The 27463-nt window shown below is 35.5% G+C and overlaps 1 protein-coding gene across 1 annotated transcript in view; it reads left to right on the top strand.

The window, feature by feature from the left end:
- The window catches only part of LOC150108561 (protein ENL-like), a 188152-nt gene extending 161178 nt beyond the window's left edge, over window positions 1–26974 (top strand). Inside the window, exons 5-6 of the mRNA XM_090415996.1 lie at window positions 16400–16504; window positions 25186–26974. Of these exons, the coding sequence (XP_090272122.1) occupies window positions 16400–16504; window positions 25186–26370 (1290 nt within the window). The 3' untranslated portion in view covers window positions 26371–26974. The remainder of the gene's footprint in view (window positions 1–16399; window positions 16505–25185) is intronic.
- Window positions 26975–27463: the final 489 nt, after the last annotated feature.

The following is a 27463-nucleotide window of genomic DNA, read 5'->3' as shown; positions in this document are numbered from 1 at the left end:
GCACGTGTCATCATCATCATCAAATTCCTGCAATGTACCCTCAAGGGGTGTACAGGATATGATAGTACTACATGAAAAATTTACATCATTACTAACTTCCTATATACAATTTTTCTCCGAATCAGCCTGTTACTTATCAAGACTCCAACATTATCAGATCTGATATTTCTATCGTCTAAGGCACTTTGTACCGTATCAATCCACCTATATCTTAGTCTTCCTCTGGGTTGTTTTCCTGCCAACCTGGCAGAGAACACTTGTTTTGCTAATCTTTCCTTGCCCATTCTGTTTAAGTGACCATACCATTAGATTAGCTCTATAATGCATTCCTGGATGCTAACAATGTCAAGTTCTTTCCTAATATAATTATTTTTTCACTAAAAACACACGTAATAACCACAGTAATGACTATTTAATGTGTAAATATTTCATCCCAAGTATCTTGGGACATCATCAGTACAGTAGTTCAAACAATACTAGGAATAACATACAGTTAGGGTGCACAATGGAATCTCAATATGCGTGCAGTAACGTGTTATAGAAGTAAATTAAATATAACTGAAAAAAAAAAAAATAATATATATATATATATATATAAAGATTATTTTACACAATTTTGTATGACAATTTCCCATACTTTAGGAATAGTAAGAACATCATTGCAATTTAAATTTGGTCTGTGTAGTAAGTTCAACTCTGTGTTGGGAGCGATCAGATTTCTGCGGTTTGAAAAGATAATTGTTCCGAGACGTGTTTCTGAACAGACTTACCTTTCTGACCAAAGTAAGACAATTTGCAGGAGCATGGTATCTCATAAAATCCAGGTAACACCAGAGGTGAGAGTTAGTCCTTTGGAGAAGGTAACAAGTTATAGATTTGGTTGATAGGTTTGTAAGTAGTGGCAAAATTGTATTTCTTCATAATTTTTGAAAGACATTCGGAGATGCCTTTGACGTAAGGTATGGGAATCCTATAGACTTCTTCTTGTGCAGGAAGGTGACTGATGATTTTTTGAGTTGTTTTAAGATTATATCCATTTATTATAGCTGTATTTTTAATTATTTCTAGTTCTTGGTTTAGAGAATTTTCAGAGGAGCAGAATTAGTGTGCTCTGGAAACTAGTGATTTAATGATGCCAAATTACTGAGATGGATGATGAGCGGAAGAATTGTGAATGTAGCAACCTGAAAATGTAGGCTTGTGATAGACAGACGTGGCGATGGAACTGTCTTCTTTTCTTTGAATGTGTAAATCCAGAAAGGAGATACCCTGTGAAGATTCTTTTTCTAGCATAAAGTTGATGCGAGGATGAAGAAGGTTTATTTTATCTAGAAACAGTTGTAATTCCTGTTCAGGATGATCCCAGACTACAAATAGGTCATCGACATATCGTAACCAAATTTTTGGTTTTTGTTCAAAAGTGAATATTTTTCCTTCAATGTGTTCTAGAAACAAGTTTGGTGATAAAGGAGATCGCAAATACAATTTTGCCACTACTTACAAACTTATCAACCAAATCTATAACTTGTTACCTTCTCCTAAGGACAAACTCTCACCTCTGATGTTACCTGGCATTTATGAGATCCATGCTCCTGCAAATTGTCTTACTTTGGTCAGACAGGTAGGTCTGTTCAGAAACGCATCTTAGAACATCAAGACCACATTCGTCTTATCAAACCGCAGAAATCTGGTCTCTTCCAACACGGAATTGAAAATCAAAACCATAGGATCCATTGGGAGAAGTCGAAACTTTTACACAGATCTTTATATAAATATGCATGTTTATATAAAGAAAGTGCTGAAGCCCTACTACACAGACCAAATTTAAACCGCAACAATGTTCTTACTATTCCTAAAGTATGGAAATTGTCATACAAAATTGTGTAAATAAATCTTTATATATATGTATTTTTTCCAGTTATATTTAATTTACTTCTATAACACGTTACTGCACGCTTATTGAGATTCCATTGTAATCATGCGCTCTAACTGTATGTTATTCTAGTATTGTTTGAACTACTCTACTGATGATGTCCCAAAATACTTGGGATGAAATATTTACGAATTGAATAATCATTACTGTGGTTATTACGTGTGTTTTTAGTGACGAATTCACCACAGGTTTCGTTATATAAAAAAAAATAATAATTATTTTTAATATGATATTGCCATTGATGCCATCTGTTCACGCCTCTAATCTTTCTCAGGACACTCGTATCTGTGGTCTCTAGTCTTTAGTTAAGTGTTTTACTTCTGACACAGCTCTCAGATCCATAAGTTAAAACTGGTTTGAACACTGTCTTGTATACAGCTAATTTAGTGTTCTGACTAAGTTCTCCCTTAATCCATACAAATTTATTCCATTGGCTTCCTGCAATACCAGTTTTGCTGATTCTGTTGTCTATTTCTATATTTAATTTACCATCTTCATTAAAAATCATGCCTAAATAGCTGAAATGTTTTACTTTTTCCACAGGTTCTCCATTCACAACGCAGTTGACATTTTCAACGATTCTGCCTATTTTCATTGTCTTTGTATTTTTATTGCTGACCTTCTTACCATATCTATTACAACAGCTACTCAATTTGGTCAGAGAATCTTGCAGACTTGTAGCGGATTTATTTAGAAGTATAACATCATCCGCATAAAGCAAAGAGCTAACATTAACATCTCCAATTTTGATATCATGTTTAATACCACTTTCCTTCATAATGTGATCCATATAGATAATGAATAACAGAGGGGATAATGTACATCCTTGTCTCACACCAGATTTAACATTAAACCATCTTCCTGTAGTTCCTTCAATTCTAACTGCTGACTTACAACTCAAATAAAGACTAAGTATTGCTTGATATAATGCCCCATTGACACCATATAACTGCAGCGTATTGAATAGCTTCTCTCTTGGCACCTTGTCATATGCCTTTTCCAAATCGACAAAACTTAAATACAGATCTTTGTTATATTCCCATGCTTTCTCGCCTATTTGTCGCAAAGTGAAGATCTGATCCTGACAGCCTCTATTTGGCCCGAATCCAGCTTGTTCTTCACCAAGCTTTTCTTCCACAATTCTTCTCAACCGTTTCTCAAGTACACTTGCATAGATCTTGTCAGGAACACTCAGTAGGGAAATACCTCTGTAATTCTCACATTCAGTTTTTATTCCCTTTTTATATATGGGGTACTATGAGACCTCTACTCCAATCATCGGGAATTCGTCCCTCTGTCCAGGCTTTCTGAACTATGCAGTGCAGCCACTGTAAGACTTTTATACCATCATACTTCAGCATTGCTGGTCGAATATCATCTACTTCTGCTGCCTTTCCACATTTCAAGCCTTTTGAGGGCTCTTTCTACATCAAGTATGGATATGTATTCCTGACTGCATGCCTGGTCAGTGCTTTTTACCACTGTGCTGTCATCACTGCTTGTTTCATTAAGCAGTTTTTTCAAAGTAATTACTCCATACTTCAAGGATATCTTTTTCTCCTGTTTTTCATGTCACCTTTACATCTCTAACTCCTTTTACATCACTCTTTCCTCCATTCCTAAGCTTCTTCAACAACCTCCAGAATATTTTGCACCCTTCTTGATATTTATTTTCTATATTCTTGCCAAAGTCCTCCCATGATGTTTGTTTAGCTAGTTTTACACAGTGGTTTAGCATTCTTGCATTTGTCTCTATATTCTCTAAGAGCACAAGCTGACTTATTTGACAGGAACTTTTGATATGCTTACTTCTTTTCCTTCACTTCCTCTTTAACTTCCTGTGTCCACTATACAGTTCTGATTTTTCTATCCTTGCAGACAACCTCACCACATGCCCCTCTGGCAGAATCAATCAATGTTTTCTTCAGAGTTTGCCACTGAATCAGCAAGGTTTGATTCCTGTTCTCGAAATTTTTCATTTTTTTTTTTCAATAATCTTTCTGTATTTTAGTCTACAGTTCACATCTGAGAGCTGCTCAACTTTTATTCGCTTTAAAACTTTCTTACATGTTATTCTTTTCAATATGAAATTCAATTTTATCCTGCTCAAGACTAAATAGTGATCACTTCCAATTTTAAATCCTCTGTACACTCTGGTGTCTTGCACCAGGCAGAAAACATCTCTATCAACAATAACATAGTCAATGAGACTTTTCTTATTTCTAGCCTCTTCTCTCCATGTGAATTTGTGCACATTGTTATGTTGGAACATGGTGTTAGTAATAACCAGTCCATGTCCTGAGCAGAAATCCAACAGGTATTTGCCATTATTATTAGCTTTGCTCTTTTCTCCAAATTTTCCCAAAATATTTTTGTATGTCTCACAATCATTTCCTACTCTGGTATTTAGATCCCCAACAAGGACCAACTTTTCCTTTTTCATTGTGTCAGTTGATTTTTCTAAAGCATCAAAAAATTCCTCAACTTCTACCTTAGTAGTACCTTCTGTGGGACCATAGGCACAAATAAGTCTCTCAGCTAGCTCCATTTCTTTGCCATTCAGGCTTCTTACGTTAATATAGTACCAATCTTTAACTCTGGTGATGTTGAGTTGGGGTTTGTTTTCAGATTTGTTCCAGTAGCTGACTTTTTGCTGTTTGCCCTGGTTCCTGGCGAAAACAACGGGGGCCTTGTTTAACCGGGCAACGCCCCAGCCGGCATGAAATTTTGTCATGTTGTACCATAATTTTTTATTTTGGTTTAACCAATAAAAATACAATTTGGTCGGCTAAATTCCAAATTGCCAGCTCATCCTCGTTCATTCATTATCCAAGTAGATACCCAACAGGGTGCACCATGAGAAGGTGAGGGATTGGACATTAGGTCAGAAGCCCTGGTCGGTTCTCTGCATTCCTTTAAAGGCTATGTGGAGGTCTCCTCTCAGTTATACAGCTTTGACCCTTAAGCACCCCTTACGGTATACAATACAATGTAATATAATTATTAAATTAACAATTAGTTAAGTAAACTTATATTTGTGAAACTGGACGTATAATTCCTATCTGGGGGGGGGGGGGGGCAGTGACACATTAAATTCAACAATTTTGGTGAAGCAGGATTCTCAGATCATGCTCTTAACACCCTTCACCAAATTGATTGAAAAAGTACATGTTCTATAGATCATACAAAAACCTGGTATCAATGCAAATTTAAAGAAGCCTGCAAAATTTTGACCAACCGTCCTAATGTTAACAATAATGGTGACATAAAAATCCCAAGAATTAGGATAGCACATGTTCGGCCCACTTAAGTTCAAGTTTTCCAGCAAACTTTTACTTTAGGACTCTAAGCAATAATTTCAGCTCTTATTGGGCACCATCCATACTGTTTTGTTCTAATTTATGAGTGTACTTAAGAGTAATTATGTGAGAACGTGTTGCACTCTAGCTTAAGATATCGCTTAATGATTTTTAATCGAATAAATAATAATAATAACAGAACTCTAGTGTTGATGTAGTAGCATTTTTTTTTTCTACTAGAGGTCAGGACAGTAGTTTCAACAGTTGACCAAATTAATGTGACATTAGCATAGTATGTAGATTGTAATGTAGCTTGTTTCTTTGTATATGTATGTATACTCCATATGATGACTTTAATGTGAAAGTCAAAATGTCGAGTGATTATTTTGGTTTATATTAAACTGAAGTTTTACTATAACACAGTAGTTGTTTCTAAAAGTTTTGAATAATGAATCAAGAAGTTTATTTTCATGTTTGGTATTATTGGTTATCACTACTCCTGTCCTTCTTTGATCATTATTGTCTAAATACGACATCCTATAGTTATTATTACATAGGATCTCACCTGTTTTTGTCTCCTTTGTCTCACAGTGTCTTCGCATGGTAATTTTTCAGTTCTTCTGCAAGTTTAATTTCCTTCCCATTAATACTTATTATATCGATGATTCCTGTCTTCAATTCTTCTGAAATTAGGTTTATTCTTCTTCTTCTAGATATTGAGTTGGAATTTGTTTCAGTAACTGATTTTTCGCTGTTTGCTCTGGTGCACTGACAAAAACAGAAGGAGCCTTGTTTAACTTGGAGATGACTCAGCCACCACGAAATCTCATGTATTATAATTTGTATTTCTGGGTTAAGCCAACAGAGAGTACAATTTGGTCGGTTAAGTTTCAAATTGCCAGCACATCCTTGTTCATTCAACATCCAGTGGACACCTAGAAACAGGATGCACCACAAGCTGAGGCCGGGACATTAGGTTAGAAACCTAAAAACTGTACAAATAATTCTTCCAGAGCATCGCTAAGTGATGTGGCAGTCTCCTCCCAGTTATTTGACTTTGACACTTAGGCGGCGCTCTGGATCAGAATTATTTATAAAGTTTTTTTCACTTGGTTATACTATAAATTAAAGATGACAAGAAATTGTATTCTTGGTTGCATCCTTTATCCACATATAAACAAAGTTTGCACATGCAGTAACTTAATCACTGGGCTACTTGTAATACAGAGGCTAATGACTTCACATCAATTGCCTTAGTATCCCATAATGTAATGCATATATCCTTACGGACATGTATAATGCTATGCATTATGGGAAGGGCCACTACCAAGACTGGTTTCGACATTTATTGAGGTCTCATCAGTGGTAGCCAGACCCAGAAGTGATACCAAATTTGAAGTAATGCAGAAGTCTTATTTCTATATACAAATACTTTAAAATTTCAACATCTATCTCTAATTCAGAGTATTTTAGTAATACATTTTTGAAAATTATGGAGACAACTACCGTGTTTGAATAAAAACTTTAATTTAATATAACTAAAATCTACATTTGACGTTTCAACCTTTATGTCAAGGTCATCTTCTGGAGCATACAACTATACACAGAAAACAAGCTACACTACAATCAAACTGGTTTGTTAAAGATACTGACCAACTGCTGCAACAATTGTTGGCCTGACCTCCGGTGGGAAAAAAAAAAAATTATACATCAACACTAGAGTCCTATTATTAGTGTTATCTGTTGGTTGTAGAAATACATTGGGCGTACCAACAAGTATCTATCTATATACATAAATTAACATCATGATTATACTTGTACATTCCAGCCAGTTGGTATGGAATGGTTTCTAATACTAGCTGAAGATTGGCTAGTGTCCTGACTTATGCTGGATCTTATATATTAGGTAGGCTGAATGTGTGCCATCCAGATCCTCGGAATTTTCATGCCATCTTTGTTGTTGTTGATATTTGGGTGGTTTATCAGGATTTCGCAGGCTTCCTTAAATTTCATTTCATACCAGGTTTTTGTGTGGTATAAAGAGCGGGTGCTTTTCCAGTTGATTTGGTATAAGGCATTGAGCACGTGGTCTGAGAGGCCTGCTTCACCATAATGGTTATATTTAATGTGTCTAATGTGTTCTTTCTTGCGTATAGGTATTGTCCATCCTGTTTCACCAATGTACGGTAAGTACAGGTGCAGCGGATGCAATAGACTCCAGGATGTGCTAATGGGAGGAGAGGATCCTTAGAGGAGTTGAATGTGGTTTTAAGTTTAATGAGTGGTTTAAAGGTGGCATTGAGGTTATAATGTTGTAGGATTCTGTTGATTTTTTCTGATAACCCTTTAATGTATGGGATGCTACTGGGTTTTTTTACTGTAATCTAGATTTGTTTTTGTTGTTGTTTTATGGAGTATTTTATTAATAGTATTTTTGTTATTAGCCATTATTGATGAATGTGTCGCTGATGATTTTTAGTTTTTGTTTCAGGGCTTGCTGATTAGAGCAAATTGTTGTAGCTCTGTTTTTAAGGGTGTTAATGACTCCATATTTTTGTGATGGGTGGTGATGTGAATTAGCATGTATGTATTGGCCAGTGTGTGTCGGTTTTTGGTAGACCATGAAGGATAGACTGCCTGAAGGAAGACGTGTAACTAGTGTATCTAGGAACGGGAGTGAATTTTGATTTTCGATTTTGATGGTGAATTGTATGCGTTTATGTTGTTTGTTCAGGTGGCCAAGGAATGTGTTTAGTGTTTGTGGCCCGTGTGGCCAGATCGCGAACACATCGTCAATGTATCTAAGCCAGACGGTTGGTCTTAGCGTGGCGGAATCAAGAGCCCTTTGCTCAAAGGTTTCCATGTAGAAGGTAGCAATTTGGGGTGGGGGGGGGAGTGGTGAGCCCGTGGCTGTACCTTCTTTCTGTAGGTAAAATTTGTTTTGCCACACGAAGTAACCGGACTGTAGTACGTGGGCAAAGAGGGCCATAATGTCGTGTGGAAATTTGTTCTGTAGTAAGAGAATTGTGTCATTGATGGGGACATTAGTGAAAAGGGCAGAAACGTCGAAACTGACTAATAAGTTGTCTTTGACGAGTGTTATGTTTTTAATTTTGTTTATAAAGTGTTGTGTGTTTTTTATGTAGGAGGGGGAATGACCTACCAACTCCTTGAGTGTTGCTGCTAATATCTTGGCTAAGTGGTAATTGGGACTGTCTATTCCTGCTATGATTGGTCGAAGGGGCACATTTTGTTTGTTTATTTCGGGACCCCATATATTCTGGGGGGGGGGGGGGGCGTAGTGGGGTTTGAGTTTTTTTAACCATGTCTGGTGGCCAAGAAGTGACAGACTTGAGTAGTTTCTCTGTTTTATCCTTTACCCTTTTTGTTGGGTTATAATTTACCAGCTTATATGTGTGGTTATTGGCTACTAGTTGATTCATTGGAAGTACATATGTTGATCTGTCAAGGACGACAGTGGCACTGCCTTTATTCGTTTCGTTATTATTATGTTTTGTTTGGATTTTAATGACTTAATTGCTGCTAGTTCTGTTTTTGTGAGATTGTTCTGTATGGTTTTCTTAGTGTTCAGGACATTACTAGTTTCTAGTCGTATTTTATCTGCTATATTGTTAGGTAGGGACCTGATGCCTCTTTCTGTGTGGTAGATAAAATCCAATTTGTTTACCTTTTTAGGTGCTATTGCATAGTTAAGTCCTTTATTCGGTAGCGTAAGTTCGCCGTTGTTCAGAGTGTGGCTTAATAGGTTGATTACATGGTTCTTGCTTGGTGGTGGTTGGTCGCTTCTTGTCTCCCTTGTTTGTTGTTTATTGTTGGTGTTTATCGGGGAGGAGGTCTTCAGATTGGATGGATTCCTGCGATTGGCCGCCATATTTTGCCGTTGTTTCAAACTGTGGAATTTGGTCTTGAGTTTTTCTTTATTCTTTTCCAGGGTATATTTGGCCGAATTGTCGGTAATTCTTTCAAGTACTTGTAGAATTTTGGATTAATATAGTTCGATAGTTCGGATTGCAATTTTGAAACCAGATTTTGTGTTGTTGCTAGGTTTTGGCGGGCTGTTTGGATCTGTTCTCTGAGCATTGCTTTTTCTGTGCGGTCATAAATACGGAGTGCCTTAGTGAACGTAAATTTCTTTTACATTCGCTTTAGTAATAAGTAATATTTAGTAATATTTTAGTAATAAAGTGTGCCAAAGCCATAATTCATATTTGGATAATATATGAATTATGGGTTTGGGTTTCAATGATGAGATCTCAATAAAGAACTTAACAAAGATCAATTTGGATTCATTTATGGGATTATAGTCATGATGATACTTCAAGTGCAAACTTTGTTTGCTTGCACTTATGTCAAGGATTAAACAAGAATATAATTTCATCATCAAATTCTTGCCATGTACCCCCAAGGGTTATATAGGATATGATAGTACTACAAAGGAAAAAAATTGATATCATTACTAACTTCCTATCTACAATTTTCCTCCAAATCAGTCTGTTACCTGTTAAGACTCCAATATTATCAGATCTTATATTCTATCTTCTAAGGCACTTTTTACTGTATCAGTCCACCTATGTCTTGGTTTAAAAATCGTGTCTAAGTAGTTGAAATGATTTACTTGTTCTATAGGTTCTCCATTCATGTGACAGTTGATATTTTCAGTGCTTCTACCTGTTTTCATTGTCTTTGTCTTGTTACTGCTGACTTTCATACCAAATCTATTACAATAGTTATTCAATTTAGTCAGGGAATCTTGCAGACTTGTAGTGGATTTATTTAGAAGTATAACATCATCCACATAAAGCAAAGAGCTGTGATTAACATCTCCAATTTTGATATCAGGTTTAACCATGCTACCAGCCAGAACTTATATGTATATGTGTGTGTGTGTGTGTCCAAGTTACCATGGATGTGAAGTGCATATTAAAATTGTAATTCCATTGATATTACATTGAAATATATGATGAATACGAAGCGTATGAGTATGCGTATTTGATCCATAATGGCTGGTAAGGTTGTTAATACCACTTTCCTTCATAATGGGATCCATATAGATAATGAATAACAGAGGGGGGGGGGGATAATGAACATCTATGTCTGAGATCAGATTTAACATTAAACCATCTTCCTGTACTTCAATTCTAACTTCTGACTTAAAACTCAAATAAAGACCAAGTATTGCTTATATAATGCCCCATTGACACCATATAACTGTAGCGTTTTGAATAGCTTCTCTCTTGGCACTTTGTCATATGCCTTTTCCAGATCTACAAAACTTAAATAGAGATCTTTGTTATATTCCCATGATTTCTCAACTGTTTGTCATAAAGTGAAAATCTGATCCTGACAGCCTCTTTTTGTCCTGAATCCAGCTTGTTCTTCGTCAAGCTTTTCTTCCACAATCCTTCTCAACTGTTTCTCAAGTATACGTGCATAAATCTTACCAGAACCACTCAGTAGAGAAATACCTCTGTAATTCTCACATTCAGTTTTATTTCCCTTTTTATATATGGATACTATGAGAGCTCTACTCCAATCATCGGGAATTCGTCCCTCTGTTCAGGCCTTCTGAACTATGCAGTGCAGCCACCGTAAGACTTTTATACCTCCATACTTGAGCATTTCTGGTCAAATATCATCTACTTCTGTTGCCTTTCCACATTTCAGGCCTTTGTGGCTTTTTCTACTTCAAGTAGGGATAAGTATTCCTGTCTGCATCCCAGTTTTTTACCACTGTGTTATCACTGCTTGTTTCATTTAGCAATGTTTCAAAGTAATTATTCCATACTTCAAGGATATCTTTTTCTCCAGTTTTCTTGTCACCTTTATCACCTCTAATTCCTTTTACAACACTATTTCCTCCATTTCCGAGCATCTTCAACAACATTTAGAATATCTTGCCACCTTCTTGATATTTATTTTCTAAGTTCTTACCAGTCTTCTCATGACTTTTGCTTATCTAGTTTTACACATTATTTTGCTTTCTTTCATTTGTCTCTGTATTCTCTAAGAGCAGGAGCTGACTTATATTTTCCAGGAACTTTTGATATGCTTTTTTCTTTTCCTTCACTGCCTCTTTAACTTCCTGTGTCCACCATGGAGTTCTGATTTTTCTATCCTTGCTGACAACCTCACCACCTTCTGGCTGTGTCAATCAGCGCTTTATTCAGGGCTTGACACTGAATCTCCAAGGTTTGGTTCCTGTTCTCAAACTCTTTCATTTTTTTCTTGAATAATGTTTGTGTATTTTAGTCTACAGCTTACATCTGAGAGCTGCTCAACTTTTGTTCACTTTAAAACTTTCTTACATGTTTTTTGGTTTTTTTTTCAGTATGAAATTCAATTTTATCATGCTCAAGATTAAATGGTAATCATGATCACTTCCAATTTCAAATCTTCTGTACACTCTGGTGTCCTGCACCAGGGAGAAAACTTCACTATTGGCAACAACATAGTCAATGAGACTCTTCTGTCCATGTGAATTTGTGCACATTTTTATATGAGAACATAGTGTTAGTAATAACCAGTCCATGTTCTGAGCAGAAATAGTCGAACAGATATTTGCCAATTATTATTAGCTTTGTCCTTTTCTCCAAATTTTCCCAAAATATTTTTGTATGTGTGATAAACATTTCCGACTCTGCTATTTAGATCCCCAACAAGGACCAAATTATCATTTTTCATTGTGTCACTTGCTTTCTCTAAAGCCTCAAAAAATTGCTCCACTTCTACTTAGTAGAACCTGCTGTGACCATAGGCACAAATGAGTCTCATTGTCCAGTTCCCTATTCTGATATATGCCCATATTACTCTACTTGAAACTGCCTGCCATTCAAGAAGATTAGCCTCATATTTAGTGTTGAATATTGTGGCTTGACCTTCTTTTCCTTGATTGTTATTGCCTGAATATAACATTTTGTATTTATTGCTCAGAAAGATCTCGCCAGTTTTTTTTTTTTTTTCAGTCACCTCTATTATGTCGATCTGGTACTTGTTCAGTTCCTCAGCTAGTTCCATTTCTTCGCCATTCAGGCATCTTATGTTGATCTTACCAGTCTTGAACTCTGATGTTGAGTTGGTATGTTTTATGATTTGTTCTGGTAGCTGACTTTTGGCTGTTCTCCCTGGTTCCCTGGAGAAAACAAAAGGAGCCTTGTTTAACCATGTGATGCCCCAGCCAGCATGAAATTCTGTCATGTTGTACCAGCCCATCCTCGTTCGTTCAGTATCCAGGTAGATATCTAACATGATGCACCACGGAAAGGTGAGGATTGGACATTAGGTCAGAAGCCCTGGTCGGTTCTCCTCGTTCCTTTTAAAGGCTGTGTGGAGGTCTCCTCTCAGTTACACAGCTTTGAACCTTAAGCACCCCAAATGTCCTTTCAAAGATTACCAAATATAATCTTGAATGGAATCATTGGAGGAAGACAATCAATAGAGACCAAAAAGATCTTGGCTACAGTCTTTGAAGGAAAGGTCACAATTATCGAGCTTCAGAGCAATGAGAGAAATGACCAGAGTTAGAACCAAATGCCAAATGTTAGTACACCATCATCTGATGGATGAGAAAGAAGAAGAAGAAGGTTTAATTGGTTTATATTCATAGGTTTATTTTATTGTTTTATTCCATGTTTTTAACTTGTATTTTTATTCCTTCATACATTTTCGATTCTTCAGTTCTCATATTATGAATTCATATTTTCATTCTTATACTGATTTTCAGCCCTATGTATTCTAAAAAATACATTTTAGAAGCTCATACAGAATGATTATGATTATTTCTTTCAAAAATGATCAGTTATTCTTCCATGTTAATATATTTTCCAAAAAAGAAACATTAATTAGCATTATTTAAATTAAGGGGATACTGAATCCCACATTGCTCTAAAACCGAATAAGAAAACTCAAAGATTGAAATCAGAGAGTTTCATGCCGAATATAGTAAACTATAAAGTATCGGCTAACACTAGCATGAGCTAATGCAAATGACCCTAGTACGTAGTACAATACCGGACAACTCGTAGCAAAGGTGGTGAAGTTCTGATCGCTATTCTTAGGTATTTTCCATAATGTAAAAACACATTTCCTAGGAAATGTATGCTGTTATTACATTATGGTGGGAGGTCACTACCCAGACCGGTTTCAGCCTTTTTTGAGGCTTTTACTAAATTAGTAAAGTTTTCATAATTAAGATTTATTTGCCTTGCGGTTTGGTAATGGTCAGATAGCTATTGGTAATTAAATGTTGTTTATATGTTTTTGAGCAATAACATTGTATTATTAATTAGGGTAATAGTGATTAGAATAATAGTTTTTCATGTTTATTTATCTGTTGGATTCGACATTCAATTGATAAACAAACATCCAATAGATTGCCATTGGATGTTGTGTCTGCAAGTAGTGTGAATGAATTCAAGAAGAAGTGTGATAGTAGCTGGTGCATGTAGTATGTGGCCTCCCTCGATGAGTCTCTGACTTCATGGAGATTTCTCTTAATAATAACTTGTTGTAATAGCTTGCTGGATACCATCAGATTAGAATTACAACACAGTGAATACAGTATATATTATGTATTAATATATTAGAATACAGTACAGAGAAACAATTCAACACAGGTTTAATGGATCCTGTATTTCATCTCTGTCACAGAGTCATCAGGGATATAATCTTAAAATTATAAAAGCATGCACAATCAAAACAAAAAGTAGGAAAAAGTTAGGCTAAAAGCCTCAAATCCTATGAGGAATGCCCTGTATTTATGTTGTTAGGTTTGAGGTCTAAAAATTGCTTTCCAAATTTCCATGCAGAACATTTTTTTCAAAGTATTTTGCATGGAAATTTGCTAGGGACAGAGCCCATTGCTGTACCCTCTGTCTGTGTACTGTGTATGCCGTCCTTCAAAGAAGTAGCCAGCATGGATGGCAAAATTGAAAAGATCAATGATATCAGGAGAGGAAAGCATTTTTCAGTATTTACTTATTATTTTCCACTATTTATCTTTTTGATACTTCAGCTATACTGAAAAATGTTTTTCCTCGAAAACCAACCTAATCTTAATATATGGTTGTGCTAAATTTCCTAAGATTTGGGAAACTTTAATTCTTAGGCCTCCCACCCAACAGCTAAGGCTAGCCATCAGCACCCATATAGGGTACCCTCATAGGACTTAAGGCTTTGTCTTTTTTCTGCTTATTGTTTTGAATGTTTTTGTGTGTGGTTTTATGATATTATGATTTTATCTTGGATGATGTCTCTGTGAGAGAGACAAAATATAGGATCGATAAACTTGTGTTTTTTTTTTTTTTTTTTTTTTTTTTCTGTGTTGTATTCCTTACATTAAACCTAATGAATCTGTAAGTACCACTAAAACAGTGTTATTGAAAGTATTATTTGGATTTCTGGCAGCTGCAAAAAGGGAATGGAGCGCTAACTTGAATGTGGGGTTAATTTTGTGTAAACATAGGGGAAAATACTGATTTTAGTGATAAATCACGTTTGCTTTCCATGAAAGTCAATTTATTTGGATTGCACGTGCTTTATACCAATAACCAATAGAAGAATACTTATGGGAGGTTGGGGTGGTCTATAAAACCGAATATATATCTTATAAACACCTAGAATTGTTTGTAAGATATGTATTTAGTTAGTTAGTGTAATATTATTTAGGAAGTCCAAATGTTGATGAATTAGGAAAAGTTAGGTGACTGTGATCACTTTTGCATGGTAGGTTAGAGAAAGCTACCAGACTTGTCATGTTGTTATCTGGTGAAGCCTGTAAAATGGTAAAACTCAGAGCTATCCAGATGGTAATACTCCCCAAGATGTGTCAAGTCGCGTTTATGTTTGGAAAAGCACAATCCTGTATGAATATATTGACTTGGTACACCTTTAACAGTTCATATCCTGTTAATATAGAGCAAATAATTCAAGGTATTTGAGAATAACTCATGGACCCAATCACTTTAATAATGATATGTTCTTTATTATTTTGTGTTTATCTGTTTCTACTTATTTTGTAATTAAATTATGTTATTTGATATGCAGTTGCTGTTATTACCTGATGCTCATGTCCAACTTCCCTAATCTTAAAATGTGTAAAAAGAATTAATGTTGGCTGTTATTAATTTTAATTATTTCACAGTATTAACTCACAACACCTCAAGAGTCCAATAATTTAATTTATTCAGCTGCTAATAGTTTTGCTGGATTTCAAACCATTATCCTCAACATGATAAACACATCTCAGATTAAGACATAACCAAATATGGAAACATTTGAAAATTGTAACAAATAAGAGCTAACACCCTTTCAATCCATCCCCTCTAGGGGCTGGATTTAAAGTCCTTTACAACTATTCACCTGAAAATCTTAAAAGTGTTTTACCAAATGTTTGGTAAATTAATGCCTTGTTCATTTTGGGAAGTACTTCATTGCTGATTCTTACTTCAAAAGAAGTTTCTCAGATCTATAATGGCACTATAGTTTTGTAATGAAATAGTACTGTAGTTTTCTTCCATTTCTTCCTGGGTGAACATTGTGTAGTCTACCAGTCCTTATTTGCCATAATGATGATGATAGCTTATATATTTCTTATGTTCTTTGTCAGATGATAACAGATCTTCCTACAAAATATACTCTCCTTATGAAAGTATATTTTGTTGGATATTTTGATAAAGGATGTTGTAATAATGAAAACAAGTAGTCATAGTAATGAACTAGCCTGTGATTTTATGCATCTGGAATGGAACTAGATTTAACAATTCCACTAGTAACATGGGAATAGGTAACAATCGTGCTCATCTAAAATGTTACTAGTACCACTCACTCGTTCTCCTTCTCTTTCCCCATCCATCTCAAAAATTATTCGTAATTCACTTAATTAGGGTGCACAAAAAGGGTACCGCAGTTACACCCTTCTTGTCTTTTAAGAAGAAATTATTCTTTTTTATTATTATTATTGTAAACCAAATTAAAATATTTTAAAGATAATCATGGGATATTTTTTCCCAAGCTTCTTCATCATTAAATCACCCTTAGAATATTTCACCCCTATAAATATATATTTTGAATTTAAACATGTTGGAGAATTAATTAATTCTTTTTTAAGCTGTTCCAGTAATTAATTTTGAACTTCATTTTCTCTGCTTAGGAAGGGAATAAAAGCACTGCAGTTCGTCCAAGTCAACCCTTCACAGATATTTTTGGTACTCCTATTAAAGCTAAGCTTTCTCCCGAGCCCACTGGAAAAATAAAAGTATGTCCTTTGTGTAAATATATATGTATTTAGTTATGGATACATGTGTTAATCCACAGCTGTTATACCTTCTATTATGTTAAATTTTTTTGAGAAGTTAAAAGTTTTTTTTTTAATGTAATCTTTCTCACGTTCATTTACTGATGTTGAAAGTTTTTCACTTGGTTATACTATAAATTAAAGATGCCAAGAAATGATATTCTTGGTTTCATCCTTTATTAGGCTTGCCAGGCATCCCGTATATATGGGACTGTCTCGTATTGTACTTATAGAGACAACCTAATGTCCGGTACTTTTAATGAAAAGATAAAATTATAAATTTTATGGCAAATAAAAGTTGAACACATCTCAGATGTGAACTGTAGACTAAAATATACAACAATTATTGAAGAAAAAATGAAAGAGTTTGAGAACAGGAACCAAGCCTTGAAGAAAACCCTGATTGATTCAACCAGAGAGGCATGTGGTGAGGTTGTCTGCAAGGATAGAAAAATCATAACTCCATGGTGAAGGAAAAGAAGAAAGCATATCAAAAGTTCCTATCAAATAAGTCAGCTTGTGCTCTTAGAGAATACAGAGACAAATGTAAGGAAGCTAAACGCTATGTAAAACTAGCAAAAAAGTCATGGGAAGACTTTGGTAAGAACATAGAAAATAAATATCAAGAAGGTGGCAAGAAGCTCAGAAATGGAGGAATTGGTGTTGTAAAAGGAATTAGAGATGATAAAGGTGACATGAAAACTGGTGAAAAAAGATATCCTTGAAGTATGGAGTAATTACTTCGAAAAATTGCTAAATGAAACAAGCAGTGATAGTACAGTGGTAAAAAAAAACACTCAACAGGCATACAGTCAGGAATACATATCCATACTTGAAGTAGAAAAAGTCATTAATGTCGCCTTTTTCGAATGTGCGATATTTGGTTAATACATAAAAATATATAATTAAAGGTAAATTAATTTTCTTTATTAATTATACAAAGGTAAATTTTGTTTCTTTCCTTAAACCCTTAACAATGCCAAAAGCAAAGTGCTTTTTTAACAATGATTATTTGAAAGAATTTAATTTTATTGCAAAAAGAAAACATAATGACGAAGTTGAATGCTAAATTTGTAGACGAAAATATAGTATTGCACATGGGGGGGGGGGAATCAGATATTACACAACACATTAACACTCAGAAACACAAATTGAGCATTTCGAGTTCCAGTTCCAAAAGTGTTGATACTTATTTTGTAAAATCAAATACCAGCAATGAAAGAAAAGCTATTGCCACAGAAATAACTATGGCATTTCATGGCATAAAGCATCATCATTCTTTTGGTCACCCATGTCCCATATTTGGTTTTCCAAAATATCTCAACCCTATCCTTTATCCAAGTGGAAGCAGAGAAAGTTTGCATGCGAAGTAACTTCACAACTGGGCTATTTGTATATAGAGGCTAATGACTTCACCTCAATTGCCTTAGTATTCCATAATGCAAGGCATATATACTTACAGACATGTATAATACTATGCATTATGGGAAGGGCCACTAACCAGACCAGTTTCAAACTTTGTTGAGATCTCATCATGGGTCTGGCTCCCAGAGGTGGATGAACCAACACTGAACTGCACCCCCCCCCCTTTACTCCAGTACATCTAGTTCCTTTGATTTTGCACGTTGAACTTACCAATGAACAACACTTTCTCCAAACATCTATCTTCAAAACCATTTCCATGCAGTCCAAAAAAGAAAGAAGAGTTATGAAAGAACTCTTTCATAACTTGTCTCATTGCATATTTCTCACTTTTCAAATAATTTGTGTCAGCCAAAACATTCAATTCTTTCATTTCTCCATTCTGAAAACTAACAGCTTCACTGACATCCTTGATCTTTGCACCTCTGGTTGCTCTAGAGGTGCATTATTTCTCTCCTCACTGTCACCTCTTGATCCATATTACCTTCAGTCACTTATTTCATACCCTCACTCATATTTTGTCCACTTGTTCAATCATTCCACATTCTCTACAGCACTTTCACTATCCTGCCTTATATCATTAATATCAGTTACTTCATTCTCCTGCTTTCTGCACAACTTGCGTTTCGTGCACTCTCACACACAGCATACTCTCTCTTCCTCCATAAAGCCATTCTCTCTTGGCAATGAGTGCATTGTGAACATTTAACACATGATATACAGAATCCCTCATGCTGAATTCAGTGAACAAAGAAGCCTTGGCTGACATTTTTTTGGTACATATCCGTGCCATTAAAAGCACTTTGAACAATATCGAGTATTAAAATTTACAAACACGTGCACTCAGCTACAGTCCAATGTCCCTCTTGATGATATACCAAAATTGCTTCTAATAAATGAAAATCCAGTAGTTAAAAAAATAACAGAACATGCACCACAGGGATTTAAGAACATGCCTCCAGATCCATTACTAGATAACATGGATATCTCCATTCCCCTGAGAAAGATACCTTAAAGGGAGTCCATTTTGATGATGTCCTGGATATTTTTCTTAAAGAAGAAAGAAGTGATGGACACTGGCCATCCACAGTTCTCCAAAAAGGGGAAATAAAAGTCCAAGGTGAATGAAAACAAGACCTTCCACCATTGCAAGCCAGGTGACACCACTAAAAATAAATAATGATATTCTTGTGATGAAATTGACATGAATTCCATCAAAATAGCAATGGTACCAAAGGTCTTTTGCAAAGTATAAACCAGTGTGCCTTTGCCTATAGGAAACATGAAGCTGAATGATGATCTGGCATTGCAAAATGTAGCAATCATTTGAAAGGGCAGGACATGGATTGGACTGCCCATAGGAGTTGTAATTCTTATGAACAGCTGTACCCTCTTCCAGCAAGTCCCATTTTATACAAACATAGAAGCATTTGCCATTCAGCCAAGTCAGATCTGTTATCTTGCAAATATCTCTCAGAATGACCTTGATGATTTCATATTGAAGTTGCCATCCCCTTTTACTTTTAATGGGTGATTTAAATGGGCATAACACTCAGTGCGAGTAGTGCCTCAACTAACATCAGAGGAAGAGCATATGCTCAGCAACAGTAATCTCTCCCTCCTGAACATAGGAAGCAACACCTTCTTCCATATGCCTACCTGAATATTCACTGCTCTTGACTTAATTGTCTGCTCATCTTCCCACTGTTTAAGTGTGACACTGGTGATGACTTATTGGGGAGTGATAATTTCCTCATGATATGCACTTTTTTTTGCATGGAAAACCATATACTACATCATGAATATCACAATGGAAAATCAAGCAAGCTGGACTTACCTTCTCTTCATTAGCAGAATTCTCTGAACAGTCAGGTCATCTCCTGTCACTGATGGAGCGAATTATATGATATTGTGTTACACAAACTTCCATAGCTTCAATTTCTAAAATATCTAGTCATTTTCCACTTTTCCGTAAACCATAGGAATGTTACACATCATTACACAACAGCTGAGAAAGCTCAGAAGAAAGGTGGTGGTATCTTCTGCTGATATTCAACAACAGCAGTGCTCAGTTGTGTCTCAGTGCTCTCCACCCCTCCCACTTTTGATCCTTGAACATAATTGGATGTACAGTTGCTGACCAAACAGCAATCACTTAGGGAGATTTTTGCCAAAAACATCAGCAATATCTTTACTTTACATTTTTGGGAAAGGTTTTACACTTTTTCTGAAAAAAATAACAAATTTTGTTTTCATCAGGTGGTATGGAAGAAGGAAGAATACGACAGGTCTTTCACAAAACAAGAAATTTTAGCTATTTTGCTTAAATGTTCAACAGGTGGAGTTGTAGAGTATGTTCCCTCCCTCGATGAGCCCTTAGACTCCATGGAGGTGTCACCATCTACCATGGATATATTTCTGAACACCTGGCAAAAGGAACTTCCATAGCTCAGTCAATTTCAATGATGCTCTTTGGTTGGAAAGACCTGGGTTCGAATTCTGTCTAGGACACGAACCTTATCATGGCTTTACAATTGACGGCAGGTTAGCCAGTCTCATATGGAGGTAGCAGGGTTTTTTTCCTCTCAGATACTGTATATCAAAGAAGAGGTTAATGTGGATGACTTTACCATCTTTCATATTCATCCTGTAAAACAGGTAAACAGACCAGAAGGACACAATTTACAGACATAATACACTGGCCTCATAGCCTTAGTTTCTTCTGCTGTAAATTCAAAACAACCAACCAACCTGGTAAAAGCAATTATTGGCTTTCCTAAGCCAGTGAAGGGTCCAAAATTCCCAGTAAACTATCAACCGATTGCCTCAACAGATGCTTGTGTAAGATTCTGGAAATAATGGTAAATGCTTGTCTTTTATGGTTTCTGGAGAGAAGCCTTTTTTTTTCTGGAACACAATCTTGAATCAGCAAACATTGCTCAACTACTGATCTAGTCTGACTGGAAGCATCCATTTGAGATACTTTCAAATGGATGCAAGCACCTAGTATCAGTTTTCTTTGGTATGGAAAAAGCATGTGACACTGTAAAGATTTGAAATATGGCCCTCTGCAACTTTGGTTTCAGAAGGAACCTCCCTTTTTTTTATGAAGAACTTTTTTATCCAACTGAGTCTTCTAAGTCTGGGTGAAAACCACTTTCTCCCAACTGTATATCAAAGAAGAGGTTAATGTGGATGACTTTACCATCTTTCAAAATGGAGACTTCTGAATGGATTGAGTTTTCCCAGAAAGCTGTTTGTATTTTTGCTGCAGACATGGTTTTCATCCTGACCCAGAACTCAGACTAGAACAAACATTAATCCTAGTTGCACCAGAAGCCACATGCCTTGAATTCATATTTGACAAGAAACTTAGTTTCCTCCCTCATGTAGCCAGTTGCAAAATAAGTACTGTGAAACTATGAACATCCTTATCACCCTACCTTCCACTTCTAGGGGTGCTGGCAGATGTTCTTTTCTCCATTTGTACCATGCACTGGTTAGATCAATCTTGATTATGGGTCCCGAGTCTGTCTTCTGCCAGAGATAGAGAGCACACTGTAATGGTTGGAACCTATCAGGCCACAAGAATTGCAACTAGAGCATTTCAAACTTCACATCCCTAATCTCTGTTATATGCTACCAAAATGAAATCTCTGCCTGATCATCCCATGTGCCCAATTATATTTTACCCACAGTGGAAGAATCTATACAACACTCATGTTTTATATTTTGCAATGTTATATTTTATATTTCATTGTAGTGCTACCAAAGATTAATCGTATATACAGATTCACTAAGCTGTCTGCAGGCAATCCCAAGCCACATTCGGATTAAGGAAACAAGGCTACATATAATGTGGCTAAGTCATCTTATTTAGCTTTCACCATCAGCATGTGTCCCTCACATGAGTTACCAGGCATATCATAAAACAGAAACTCTTATCCCAGTGGCAAGTCATTCATTATAGAATCCCAATAACAAGCTCCGTCATATCAAGCCTGAAATCCAATTGTGGCAGTCTTCTCTACTCAGTTACCATAAAGAGAAATATATTCTTACTTGGCTTTGAATAGTCATTTTACATACTCCTTCCTATTGAAAGATGAAGACATGCCTATGTGCATTAGTTGTCTTGCACCAGGCTAATTGTCATTCACATTTCTTCATAATCTATCTGAGCCCAGTACTCATCATAATCTGATAAAATCTTCCTGAGAGGATTAATCAGGCAGATTTTATCAGAATCATCAAGTGTATTTTCTTTTTTAAATTTTTACAAAACATCAGTATTTATCACTGTATAATCTTGTACATATTGTATATATTATTTTTAATTATAGAATATAGTTATTGTGTTTTGTCTTTTAATACTTTGTCTCTTAATACTTAAAAAAAACACAAAACAACTTTTAGTTGTTTTGTGTTTTTTTAAGAACTTTACACTTATTTTTATGCACTTGTTTTTATACATGTTCCTTTACTTAATAAATAATTATTACTTGTGTACTGCTATGATCAATCCTAGCTGTCCTAAACCCTTCACATCCTTTACATTTTTATGAGGGGGTTTTATGTCATAATCAAACCAAAACTGGTTTCTGTTTGAGCACATTATCTGTTATCACATGCTATTTTGTATATTTAATTTTCAGTTATGTGTTATTATCTTTAAAAGTCTGTATGAATAAATAGCTCATATACATTTTCTTAATTTTTGGGAATTTTTCAATAAACATGTATTATGCATGAAAAATCTTCACATGATTGAAAAAAAATCATTTTTGAAATCAATGTAGCAAAGTAAACTATTTAAATGTTAGACCATTTGGCATAATTCAGTGTATAAGCCTAGCATAGTTAATTGCACAGATAATTTTTTGTGTTATCTACTACTGTGTTATAAAGTTGTAACAAAAATTCAATACAAAGAAGAAATTTGTTGAGCTGATAGTCATAAGTGTGGGTCTAGCCATAAATACTGTTACAACTTGAACAGTGCACAAACCTTTAATCTATCAGTAAATCATTTACAGCTTTCAGCACATACAAACCACACGTATAATGTGCATACAGCAGCAGTTATTGTTCGAAATGTTTCCCCTTTTGCCTTCATGCACACCCAAAAGTCTGTGAGGCCATATGTATCGATGGTAGCACACTTGACATTCAATGGAAATGCTGCCACTGCTTGCTCTAAATCCACCTTCAGGCTGGCAATGGTGGAATGTCGTTTCTTGGAGGCTACTCACTCAAGCTCTGACCACAATTTGAAATTCCAACAGATTCAGATCAGGTCTTCCAGGAGGCCAATCAGATGATGATCAGGCACATTTGCTGCCAACCACTGTTGTGTGGTCATCGCCTTCTGTGCAAGGGCTAAGTTCTGTTGGAAGGTTCACTGCTATATTGTGAAACAAGATGTTGTTTGAAGGGCCTTACCACAAGTTCCTGTGCAGTGTCTTAATACACTTTAGCAGAAATTTTGACCCTTTTCTTTGCAGAAATGAAACTTGGATTCCCCCCCCCCCTTGATACGTCACTCCACCAAACCATCACTGATGTAAGGTGATGACCTCTGGATCCTGGGTGCTATGGCACCATTTGGGACATATATCCAATCATTTTGATGGTTAAACGACTCTTCAATGGTGAAAATCTTCTCATCTGTGAAGAGGATATCTCTGTGTTTGTAGTTCATGTAACGCCAGAGAAGTGCCTTTGATTTTTCACCCTCTGCCGCTAAAGTTGTGGTGGAAGTGTCCAGTAGAAAAATGATAGGTTCTCATCCCAAGGTCATCAGTAAGTACACGTGACATCATTCTCTGCGAAACCTTCCTCTCTTGCTACACCACTTTCTGCGTTCTCACAAGATTACGGTAGAGGTGTGCCTTCACATTCCTCACAAACTGTTGCATCATGGTTGACCTCTTTGGTGGTCAGATATGTTTTGTATCGTCATCATCAAATTCCAGATATATACCCTCAAACAGTGTACAGGATATGATAGTACTACATGAAAAATTTACATCATTACTAACTTCCTATCTACAATTTTCCTCCAAATGCGTCTGTTACCTGTCAAGATTCCAATATTATCAGATCTTATATTCTATCTTGAAAGAACTTAACATTGTCAGCATCCAGGAATGCGTTAGCAGAGCTAATCTCAGGTGGTATGGTCACTTAAACAGAATGGGCGAGGAAAGATTAGCAAAACAAGTGTTCTCTGCCGAGTTGGCAGGAAAACGACCCAGAGGAAGACCAAGATATAGGTGGATTGATACGGTACAAAGTTTCTATCGTCTAAGGTACAAAGTGCCTTAGACGATAGAAATATAAGATCTGGTAATGTTGGAGTCTTGACAAGTAACAGACTGATTTGGAGGAAAATTAGATAGGAAATTAGTAATGATGTCAATTTTTCATGTTGTACTATCATATCCTGTACACTCCTTGAGGGTACATGACAGGAATTTGATGATGATGATATTCTATCTTCTAAGGCACTTTTTACTGCATCAGTCCACCTATATCTTGGTCTTCCTCTGTGTCTTTTGCGTGCCAGCCTGGCAGAGAACTCTTGTTTTGTTAATTTTTCCTCTCCCATTCTATTTAAGTGACCAAACCACCTGAGACTAGCTCAGCTAACACATTCCTGGATGCTGATGGTGGAAAGTTCTTTCTGTAATATCTTTATTTTTAATATGATATTGCCATTGATGCCACCTGTTCATGCCCCTAATCTTTCTCAGGACTCTCATATCTGCAGTCTGTAGTCTTTGATGAAGTGTTTTACTTCTAACCCAGCTCTGAGATCCATAAGTTAAAATTGGCTTGAATACTGTCTTGTATACAGAGAATTTAGTGTTTTGTCTAATTTCTTATTCCATATAAATTTATTCAGTTGACTGCCTACCATACCATCTTTGTTGATTCTGTTGTCTATTTCCATATTTATTTTACCATCTTTGCTAACAATCGTGCCTAAGTAGCTGAAATGTTTTACTTGTTCCACAGGTTCTCCATTCACAACACAGTTGACATTTTCAATGATTCTGCCTATTTTCATTGTCTTTTGGCAAGACTGTTTCCATCCTTACGCTTGCCCTGTTAGCTATATAAATCATGGCCATATATTGATGTTTAAGTGATCAAAGCTTACTCCAGATATTATAAAGAATAATGTTTAAACTATCTGTCTCTTTTCCTTGTTCTAGGAAAGTGTCCCTGTCAGTAGTCATCCACCTAACCAAAACCAAAAAAATAACAGCAGTAGTGGTAGCAGTGGAATCAATAAATTGATCAAACCTTCTACAAATAATAGCTCAATTCATGTGCCATCTTCTACTAATAAAGACCCCAAAACTAAAGAAAGAGATTCTCATTTTGTAGAAACAAAGGAAAAACATCCTAAAGGTCTAAAAATTAGTGAGAAAGAAATAAAAACAGCAATAAAACGTCCATCTCCTTCTCATTCTCAGCAACCTAATGGTGTTTCTGGAAAGAAACGTCGTCGAAGTGCATCAACTTCCTCAGTGAATAGTTCTACAAATGTTGAGGGAGGTGAAAAGAAACAAGATAATCCTGCAAAAGTAAAAACAAAAGAAGGAAAAGAGAAAAAAGAGAAGCACAAAAAAGATAAACAACAGCCAATCGCAAATAACAATATTATTAAGAAGGAGAAAGATAAGTCAAAATCTAAGTCACATAGATCTTCATCTTCAAAAGGTGATGCAAATAAATCTCCAAAGCCTTGTGTTCTTAATACCAAATTACCTACTCACTCTAGTCAGGATGCATCTGAACAGCCAGATACTAACAGTGTAACAGAAGAACCAGAAGGTAAGGTTTCACATGATACACATGAAAGCAGCCCTTCGTCTAGTATTAGTCTTTCTTCTCTTCCATCAGGTGTGTCACATGGACCTCTTGCAGCTATGATGGAAGCTATGGAAAATGAAGTCCTTTCTCCGCTTTCCAGTGAATCTGGATCATCTTGTATACATTCTGCTAAAGATAAAGACGATGTTGATGGAAGCTTAGAACCATCAATTAACTCAAAATCTAAGTCAAAAACAGAAAACAAGCAGAAAGAAATAGTAAAGGCAGAAAAAACTTCAGATGTGTTTTCCGAAAATATCCCCAAAACATTTCAGAATTATGATAGGGATAAGAATAAAAAAATAAAGTCTTTTTCTACTGACCAAGAATATTTGGCTGAGCTCATCGAACTTCAGAAACGCATTATGGCACTCAGGGATGGCAATCTTTTGCAGCGCATTGTGGATGTGATTGAAGAAACAGGTCAGTTTCAAGTCACAAGCTCAACATTTGATTTTGACTTATGTACATTAGATCAGAGTACTGTAAAAAAGCTTCAAAACTGTCTTGCAGTGAAATAATATATATTTGTAAATTTGTTGAAGCTGTACAGTTGTAATTGTTATACATATGTATATTTTTAAATGTTCACTTAAATAGTAGATTAATCTACTATTTTGATAAGAGGTTCATCACAGTGTTTTCACTGTATAAAATGCCATATAATTTTTTTTTTTTTTTAATGTAAGAAATATTGTTCTTGTATAACTATTTTTCTGTTCATTAATGACCATGTTATCTATTTATGTAATTTTCTTGTATAAAATCTTGTTCAACATGGTGCCATTTGAGGTAAGAACTGAATGGATTAATTAATGTAAATTATATAGTTATATACATTTTGATGTACTGAATATGTTTACTGTTCTAAACTTATTAGAGTAGTTTTTATTAAGTTAAATGTGATCTTTTTGTTGCTGTGCACATGCATGAATGATAATAAGAGATGGATATGACATTCTGTATATTATATGAAATTGGTCAATCTTATCAGGGATTTCATTTGGCAGAAAGAATTTTTAAATGTGTGCAATGCAAATAGATTATGAGAAAATTATTTTTTTGGCCTTGTTTCGAGCTAATTTTTTTTTCCTTGAAATTCATTAAAAAAATTATAACAAACTGTATACAATTTATGAAGCAGTTAATCATTTTTTAAATCAGTAGCACCTAAAAGTTAACTTTCAGAAAAGCGAAGGTACAGTTTAAACACTTAACATGTATAACGAACAAGAAAACATTTGATTACTGTTGGTGCATTGAATTTAAACGTCATAATGATATTGTGGATTTTTTTAATCTAAGTTAATTAATTTTTATTATAATGAACTTCATGAACATGATTAGGTTTACTTTATTATTCTTCTTCTATCAGCAATTTTCCACAAAATTAGCCTGCCACTTGACAATACTTCAGGAGTTTCAGCTCTTATATTTGTGTTTCTTATGGCACTTTTGAGTACATCAATTTTACCTAGATTTTGGTCTTTGCATCTTTTTTCCTGCCAGTCTGGCAAAGAACACTTATTTTGCTAATTTTTCCTCTCTCTTTCTGTTTAAGTGACCATCCCAACTGAGATTAGCTCCACTAACACATTTCTGAATGCTAACAAT

Source organism: Typopeltis vanoorti, chromosome 3 (assembly GCF_054136105.1).
Source record: "Typopeltis vanoorti isolate ZY-2024b chromosome 3, IOZ_Tvanoo_1.0, whole genome shotgun sequence".
Taxonomy (NCBI): Eukaryota; Metazoa; Arthropoda; class Arachnida; order Uropygi; family Thelyphonidae; genus Typopeltis; species Typopeltis vanoorti.
The sequence above is the reverse complement of the archived record's forward strand: the minus strand, read 5'-3'. Positions and strand labels throughout refer to the sequence as shown.